A 9,580-nucleotide genomic window follows, 5' to 3' on the forward strand; every position below is an offset into this window, starting at 1 on the left:
CCCCACGAGAATACAGTATTGTAATTTTTTTTATGGAAGGGGCCCCCAAAATTGCTTTGCCCCAGGCCCCCTGAATCCTCTGGGTGGCCCTGCTTCTGCCATCTGGCGTGGCACTGAGCAGGGCTGGAAAATGGTTCCCTGGGTGAGCTATCACCTAAGATCAAGAAGCCCCTGATGAGTGTCACAAATCAGAGAGCTCGTAGGAGTCAGGAAAGGTGTGAGTAACTACTGAAAGACGTTGTCTGGCTGCCATAACAGGTAGCATTAACAGATGGAGGTAAGCAGCAGTCAAAAAGATGGGAGACAAAAAGAAAATGTGCACACACTGGGGAAAAACAAGACTATCACACAGAGAGAGAGTCCTTTAAATTGAGAACCTTAGATGAGATTGGAAACACAAGCTTGCAACATATCTCGCAAGGGGAGAATAAGGAAGACATTGCCCACTCATGTTCAAATCCGGCAGAATGGAAAAAGAGAGAGGCAGGGCCGCCCAGAGGATTCAGGGGGCCTGAGGACTTCGGTGGTGGGGGGCCCCCGCTACCAAAGATCCGGAACTTGGGCGGCAGGTCCCAGAGCGAAAGAACCTACCGCCGACGACGACCTGGAGCGGAAGAAGCTCCGGAGGCCCGGGCACCACGAGAGTTTTCTGGGGCCCCCGGAGCGACTGAAGGACCCCGCTCCAGGGGCCCCGAAAAACTCTCGTGGGGGCCTCTGTGAAGCCCAGGGCCTGGGGCAAATTGCCCCACTTGCACATCCCCCAGGCGGCTGTGGAGAGAGGCAGGTAATGGGAAGCCCGGGAGAATAGCTGGCCATAATCACCCAAAGAGAGAGAGGCAGGAGAAGTAGGTGCCCAGGCAGCATGCAGCTCAGCAACGTAAAAATACAAAGCAGTCAAAGATTCCAAGTTGTGAGAAGGGCTAACTTTATAAACACACTTACCTCTCTGCTGGATGCAACACTTGGCTTGACTCCTCTCTCTTTCACTTTCTATCTGCTTTCTAAGAGAAAGAAGGTGAGTGAGGTAATAACTTTTATTGGACCAACTTCTGTCGGAGGAAGAGCCTGTGTAAGCTTGAAAGCTGGTCTCTCTCACCAACAAAAGTTGGTCCAACAAAAGAGATCACCTTGTCTCTAATATCCTGGGACCAACATGACCACAACACCACCGCATGTACCAGCTTTCTAAGTCATCTCAACAAGTGAGCACTCACATGTGTGTTCTCACAAACGCTCTCTCCCGCTCCACTCTTACCAATTTCAATAGCTTCACTGTAACCTCCTTCCTTCCTTTCCTGTCTTTTGAACCCAGCAACATCCATCACTAAGACATGCACATACCCCCACTCTGTGAAGGCTTATTTTAGTTACAAACCTTCACAGACAGGCACTGTGACAATTTGATAGAGAAGAACACAAGGTTTCTTTTCAAGGCAAGCTGTGCAGCAGGCATTGCCTAACCAAAAGTGTACCTGGAAAACAGAACTGGCTTAATGCTAAATCCACCGGCGCAGACAAAGAGCAATATGTTTATCTCCACCCTTGATTAAAGCCAATGAAAATTATACAGAGGAGGATCCTTGATGGAATGAGACCAGGACTGTTACATAAGCTTCAAAGTGAATTATCAAGTCAAATAAACAATAATGCTCACATTTTCAAACTTGAGTGCTTAAAGTTCGGCACCTAAACCCATATTTATGTTTCCACATTAGTGGTCTAATTTTCAGAGGGGCTGGACATATAATTTCCTTTGCCTTTCAAAGGGAGCTCTGTGTGTTCAACATCTTTGAAAGTCAGGCCACTATAACAAGGTGTTTAAATGCACACATTTAGGTGTGTGACTTTAAGCATCTATGTTTGAAAAGTTGGGCCTAAACGAACAATGGTTATATTTGGGTACACCTGTCTTCTGAATGAAAAATCCTTTGAATTCCAGTAATTTTCTGACTGTCACACAGTGCAAAAGTGCTGCATTACTAGAGGCAGCATTTTACCAGTTACTAAAACAATATTGTACCCCTTCTAGAATGCAAAAAGTACAACAAAATGGAAGGTAACTGAATTGTATGTGTCAAGAATGCACTATATAATTTAGCAGCAGATAGTAACTGAAAAGTACTCTGATTTTAATAATACCCTTGGAAAAGTACTATATGGTTGTCTGAACAGACGGAGGGCACTGGGGCCAGCATGGTGGTTCAACACAGCTACAATTTTGATAGATGCTGTTTTCCTGGATGTGTATATAGTTGGTTTATATAATCTGAACAATCCAGATTTTGACAGTAGCATCTGAATTTACCAAACCAGTTGGATGCAAGGAATTTCTGGATCTGTACTGCGCTAGGCTGTTTATATATAGTTCTCAGCATATGAATCATACATACTGTGCTAGAGCCTGAATCACACAACAGTCTTCAGTGTCGGGTTTCCTTCAGAAGAATACAAATGCAAAAAGCTACAACACACACCACAAGATAATCTTATTTTGCACTTCTATGGCTTCTTTTGTTGGAGGATTTCATGGTCTGCAGATGTTAATTAGATCTTACAACCCCCCGGGCGACAAAACAATATCTATATCCAAAAATGAGACACAACACAATAAAGTGACTTGATCAAAGTCCAGAGCAAGTCAGTACCAGAGCCAATAAGAGAATTCAGGAACCCTGACTCCCATGCTCTGCTTTACCAGTCAAAAAGGAAAAGAGACATAAATAAGGTGATTGTTGGGATAAGAATGACATGACACTGACAACTCCTTCTACCCAATCAATCTCTACCAACCAGACAAAACAAAAAGAGGAAATGAATTAAATGTAAACAATCAACACCAAAAATCATGCTACAAGCTGAGTTTTTACCTCGGAAAGGGAGAAAGACCAGAGGCTTCGGGAAATTCACTAGGGGCTTTAAAATGCGATCGATTTTTACATGGAGGCTGATGGGCAGCAACATAGAACAGACAGATGTGTTTGTTCCTCCCACCTTTACCCGTTAGGATCTTTCCTTGCCAACATTTTGAAAGAAGCTCATGGTGGGTGAAGGAGATTTTTAACTGTGGCAAAAGGGTTAGTTTCCCTCCTTGTTTCCATTATGGCAAGGATATTTTTGCCCCACAAAACATCCCAACTCTGAATGTGCCAGCAAAGAACATGTGTTCTCAAGCGATCCCCAACGTAGGGTCTAAGTACTCTCACCTCCAAGGGAAGCTAGTGCTCAGCAGCTCCTGGGATTGCATCGCAATAACTAGATAAAATAGGACAGTACACACAAGGAAAGGTGTAGAGCAGAGTGGGGATTTTTGGTTGAAATACAAGCAGCCATTCAGAGAGTGTACATTGGTCGATACAGTTTACAGAGGTGGTGCATTAAGGAGGGGCTTGAAGAGGAGTGAGCGAAAGCATGGTATGAATCTGAAGGAAGTTTCAGAACCATGAAGGTCTAAAGATTAGCTGTGGGAGTAGGACGAGAAGGGTGTAGCTGGGGGGCATATATATATTTCATACATATGGAAGAGGCCTCGAAGCTAAGGAGAAGATTTTTTTATTTTTTTTTTTTTTAGAACAAGCCCCATTATTCCTCATGTTTACCAAAGACACATGCCAGCCATACTTGATATTCTTTACAGTTGTGATTAAGGCTGGGGGAGCAGCCTGGCAATCAAACCCAAGCCAGATTGTAAAAAGGGAGTCTGGTTGCCTTGTTAAATTCCAATGGCCCTATTTGGGCCAGAGTCACCAACTGGGAACCCAACTGGTACATTCTTAGCTTGTACGTGGGTCATTTACTTTGATTCTCCCTGCTGCGTTCCTGCCCTCCTGCTGGAGCAGCTGTCAGTGCTTCTGTCCAACCACTGCAGGTGGCTGGCTAAGACATCCTCTGCTTCTCTCAGCTGGACCTCTCTCTGCATGCCAATCATTGCAGCGTTCTGCTATGCCCTGATTCAATGTAGGGACTTCTCCAAGTCACAAGGCTCCCATCCGTTCTCTTCAGCACTCCCTCTCTTAGCCTCTCCAAGCCTGTCTGATGACCTTTCCACTCTCCTCAGGCACGTATACACTCACCGCTCTTTACCATACCTCAGCTCCCTACTAGCCATATTATGAGCATGTGGAAGCCCAGCACACACATGTATTTTGAGGAAAAATGGCCAGAGCAGTGTGACAGGCTGAGAAAGAGATGAGAGATGTTAGTACCAGGATGGGGCTAGGGCTGAGGACGCAAGTCAGGAGGTTAGAAATAGGGAACAGTTAGAAACCTTATTGTTGGTAACAGGGAAGGAGGAGGAGGAAAAGGCATGGGGGGGAGAAGGGGGCTGCAGTGCATCTTGGGGATGGAGGAAGGGCTGGAGTGAGTGTCACCATAAAGGAGGAGAATGTGACAGGAAGAATTTGAGATAGCTTATAGGATTTGTGTTAGTGAATGGGAGGAAGTGTGAGTGAAAAGGTGGGGCTGAAACGGAGGAGTGGGGGGTAAAATAAAAAAGAAGAAGCATCAGAGACAGTGGGAGGGGAGGGAGGATGAGAAGAAATAATCAGGTAGAGGAGAGGTGAAGTCAAAGCCAAGGGGAGCAATAGCAGAGACTAGGGAGATGAAAGCAACCAGTGGGGAAAGCTAGGCAATCAGCAAAAACAGACAAGAACAAATTAGCTTCAAAAACACAAGGGTAACATTACCTACAACCCCACCTCAATGTCATAAAATTAGTCCTTGGTATGTGACATAATCCTCCAACAACTTCCACTTGACCTCTCAGTCAGCTTTGCACGTCAGAAAAAGTTCTACCTATTGACTGCAAATTGCAAACTAGTCTATCATCTACAGAAGAAAGAAAAGTGATGGGCTTGAACGAAGTTTTCACTCTTGCTTAACCACTCAGCTACAAATTATTTTAAACAACATACAGCAGGAGAGTGGAGGCAAAGAGTGCATATCCAAACACAGGGTCCAATACTGCCTTCCTCCACTCAGGCAATGCTCCCATTGAAGTTTGAGTAGGAATGGTAGGTCTGGGCCCACATATCAGGGAAAGGAGGTGCAGCATAAGAATTTAAATTCCCAGAATTGTTGTGCAGTGAACATATCTTGCATATCATATTGATTCACTTTCATGTATGAACAAATTGCTAAGGAATTCTATTGACCCATTGGTGGCTGAGATTAATAACCAAAGGGAAAGCTTATTTTGCTGACAGAGTGCTTTATGTATCATCAAGCTGTCACCTAGAGAAGATCAATTTCTACCACCCCAGAGTCTTTGTTAAATGTGTTTGACACATCTCAGCTCTTTTCATCCAATGCCTCCTTAACCAGCTCAAATATAGAAACTGGCTTTCATTAGCCCTGCTCTGTTACTTATTTCAGTACCACTCCATTTAGGAATCTTGCTGTTAATTTGACAGTTGCCTTAATCTACTGTGTTAACCATCAGAATGCTTGGCCAGCAGAAGGTAACCAAGCTCCTGATACAATTTCTTCAGCATCAGTAGGATGCTTGCTTCTATCATTAAATGAAGATGCCTGATAAAAAGAGATAAGGAGGATTAACGTTTCAAGTGGCAATAAGCAGCTGAAGTTCAATCAAGTGAACTTATAAACACAAATGAATGAACAATGCAAAGGGGGGGAATTTCAGATTGCCTTTCAGCATTTGAGATAAGAATTGGACAGATTTATATGTAAATCCAAAAATAGTTTGATTGTTTGGCTTTTCCATGAGGCAAATGCAAGAGATCTCTAGATTTTCTCCACATCTAATCAGAATGGAAATCAGTTTTCCATCTTCAACTCTTTTTATGTTGATTTAAAAAAATAAAAAGAAAGAAAAAAAAAGAAGAAGTCGCACAGTACATTTAGCAAAAAGTTTAAAAGAAGTGTTGGGCTAGTATTAATAGGCTTTTTTCTTCCTTCAAATCCTTCCACAGCTTCTGTGACATGGGAGAGAAATTTCTCTGTGAGCTAAAATGAGACAGTATGTTGTTCATTTTGTCAGGGTGCAAAGGAAGAATTTTTCAGATATATGCAGGAAAGGAGGAGATGAAATGCTCAAAGATATTAGGTTAGATTTAAGTAATTCTAAATAGTCATGGCCTTTGTAAATAGGAATTCACCCAAGAATTCAGTCTGCAGAAAGGACTTTCCCATTTTCAAACAACTGCTCTGAAAAAAAAAATTCAACACCTGCTTCTATCTAGAATGACGGTTTGATAACAAAGGGTTGCTACACTACAAACTATGAACCCAATATGGCAAACACGCCCTTTCAACCGATCAGTGGAAGTTAGGAACTGAAATACCTTTAAGGTTCAGGGCTTCAGTTCCCCAGAAGCAAATAATTAAGTTCAGATTTGCAGAATTCGGTCCTAAAAACTTGAAATATATATATATATTTTAAAGGGAAAAAAACTCTTCTTTCATCTTAAATGCTTTGTGCAGCATTATGCTGCCTGCTTTTTTTAAAAAAAACTTTTACTATTTAAAAAAATCAGCAGAATTTCAGAAATGTCACATTTTTAGAATCTTTTAGAACAATTTCAAACAACATTTGAGCATCATAAATGTTTTTACCTTGCACATTTTGGAAAACATTTACAAGCAGAATGTTCTCAACCAATTGGTACTTTTCAGAAAACCTCAGTTCAGGGGTACAACATGAAAATGAAGGTTAATCAGAACAATGACAAAGTGAGGAATTTTATAGTCTGAAGAAAAGGCTTTTTAAGAAAAATAAAAAAAACACAGAGAAAAACAAAAAAAGTCTTTCATCACCAGTAATTGCTCAATATCAAAACATAACTGACTTCACCAAGGAAGTAACTCCCAGCTATTATGTTATACACATGTAGGCTGCTCAGTAAAGACTGTTCTAGCAACAGACAGAAATAACTTTTATAACCCCATAACCTTACATAGAATATAAAAGCGCTTCTAGCTACATCCCACATCCCAGCAGGTAAAGCTTTTCGCTCATGAAATTTTGTCTTTAACAATGAGGGATAGCTCAGTGGTTTGAGCATTGGCCTGCTAAACCCAGAGTTCTGAGTTCAATCCTTGAGGGGGCCATTTAGGGATTGGGGGCAAAAATCTGCCTGGGGATTGGGCCTGCTTTGAGCACGAGGGTAGACTAGATGACCCCCTGAGATCCCTTCCAACCCTGATATTCTATGATTCTATGTATCTCTGGCTTGTGGCTCTCTCCCATGTTTGGGATGGTTGCCTTCTATCTGTAGAGCCTACTGACTGGATGAATTTTCTCCAAACTCAAGAACTCCCTTTAACTCTTTTATTCACTGATTCATCAAATATTACATAAATCAGCTCTGATGTCTTTTATGATGAGAAAAGATCATTTCCTATATAGGCGTAATATCTGTAGGAGAGAGATGCAAGTGCAGATTGAAATAAGATATATAAGCTTTCATCTAAAAAATCTCCTGCTGGGTTCATAGCTAACCACAAACAACCACCCTAAAAGCTCTTTTGTGAGTCACCCTCTCTTTTCACAGAAAATATAAGGGCAAATCTTCAGTATTCAAACCTTGGGCTGATTACTGGGAGGCATGTGCGCACTCAGTAGGTCCTTCTGTTTCTTTAAACAAGCTCAATAATACTCTTTTTATTTATGGGGTGCCCAAAGTACAAAGGGTGAAATGCAGGATGGCTGCAAAGAAAAGAAAAGAAAAAACAGCTGAATATAGCAATTCACAAGAGTTCAGTAATTCAGTACTGTTGATTCTATGAAGACCCACAGCTTTTATTATCCACTGATTCTTTCAGGGGAAAAACTCGCAATTATGAGCTTGTAAGAAAAAGAATATCTGCTTCTCTTATATAAGAGAAGCATTCACTGAAAAGCCTTTTAAAACCAAGGCAGTCCACCAAACATTTCAGATCTGCTTTCAGATAGTTTCCCTCTTGTGTCGCTGAACAGCTGAAGAAGTTGTGCACAATTACACACAAAGTCCTTTTTTAAAAACAGCAACGAAAAGCATTTCAATTGAAAGCCAGGGTCTCTCCATTTCAGCTGCAAAAACCCTCGTTTACCCTCTTTTGTTGCACTACCAGGGTTCAGAATCTACCCCAGCTGCTAAAGGTCCATTGTCTTTTTTCCCATTGCTTCTGGGGTCTCCGGAGGACCCTCGAGTTTTAGAAAGCTTATTCTGGTTATGACACAGGAACTGGGATTAAAAGGAAGGGAAAATATACAAATCCTAAACTGTCCCTAAAGTGATCATCTCATCTGTCAGCACAATGCTTGGCTACTGAACAAAAGCCATTAGTTTCAGCATCTGTCCCTTCACACATCTAACCCTGCCAGATATGTGCACTGGAAAGGAACACCCTCCCTCACCTCTTCAACACACACCTTCAGCCCCTACCTCTCATGGACAACAGAAAACTAGCCCCCTTTACCATATGCACATACACACAAAACTGAGCACCATTTGGAAAGTAAAGAGAGCTAAGGGTTGCTAGTCTGAGATACTTAAACAGGTGAGATGTAAAGATACACAAAAAGGATTTGAATTTTAAATGTCTCCTTGCTAAACAATGCTGCTTCCTTCACTGCCAAAGACTGCAAAGAGGACTTCAAAACTCTCTCCCCTCTTTTAAAAAGAAATTCCCCCTTTTCTCTTTTAGACTGTACACACACCATTCATCCCCTTTCCTTCCTGACAGATTTTAATTTGTGGCAGTGAGAGAGAAGGGCGGCCGTTTTTCCCCCAAATACACCCACGTGTTGGCACTCCAGAACCACAAACCCAGGGGGTAAAACCCGGTCTCCTTGATCTCAGTAACAGCGGCATGTGACAGAAAGCAGCATGTGCAGCAGCCGGGGCAGCGCTCTGCCTTTCCTACTGACTGCAGGACACCAGGAAAGCAGCATGGAAACTCCAGATCATACAGCATAAAGCTGCTGCCCACTTGCTTAGACAAAAACAGCCGCTTCCTAGGAGGTGGAGCAGCTCCCTCCAGCCCTGGCATCTCAGGAGAGCGGGAGGATGGGGAAAGGTATCTCCAGCCCGAGTACTCTGCGGGGTGTCGGGCTCGCTCTCCAGCCCTGGCATGGATGGGGGTTAGTTCCCTCCAGATGAGAGAGGGGGCGGGGGCAGCTCCGTCCAGCACGTCCCTCCCCGGGAAGCCACGGGGACAGCGCGCTCCAGCCCCTTACCTGGCAGACTCTTGTGCGCCGTGTTGCCCATCACTTCGCGAGGCGGGGGACGGACGGTCTGCGGGCCCGGGGCTGCGCTGCGCTCCGAAGGGCCATTTGCCGGGGGCTGGGAGCGTCTCCTGCCGTGCCCGCGCTCCGCTCAGCGAGGCTCCCCACACCGCAGCCCAAGCCGCACTGAGCCAGCTTTGGCAGCCAGCAGCTCCCCGGGCTCCCCGCGGCCGGGCCGCCTCCAGGGGGCTGGCCGCGGGCTCAGAGCCCGCCCTGCTGGGGCGGAGCCAGCAGCTGCAGGATCCTGGCCCTGGCGCTCAGTGGGGGCTGCAGGGCAAGATAACAGGGGAAGCTCCAGGGCGCTGCGGGGTGGCGAGGGCGCAGGCTGCGGGCGGATTCTGCGTCTGAACCAGC

General features: G+C 44.2%; 1 protein-coding gene across 1 annotated transcript in view; it reads right to left on the reverse strand.

Annotated features, from left to right (window-relative positions):
• The window catches only part of NEURL1B (neuralized E3 ubiquitin protein ligase 1B), a 50,418-nt gene extending 41,092 nt beyond the window's left edge, over positions 1-9,326 (reverse strand). The window contains exon 1 of the mRNA XM_032801477.2: positions 9,179-9,326. Coding sequence (XP_032657368.1) covers positions 9,179-9,209 — 31 coding nt within the window. The 5' untranslated portion in view covers positions 9,210-9,326. The remainder of the gene's footprint in view (positions 1-9,178) is intronic.
• Positions 9,327-9,580: the final 254 nt, after the last annotated feature.

The sequence above is a fragment of the Chelonoidis abingdonii genome, chromosome 7 (assembly GCF_003597395.2).
Source record: "Chelonoidis abingdonii isolate Lonesome George chromosome 7, CheloAbing_2.0, whole genome shotgun sequence".
Taxonomy (NCBI): Eukaryota; Metazoa; Chordata; order Testudines; family Testudinidae; genus Chelonoidis; species Chelonoidis abingdonii.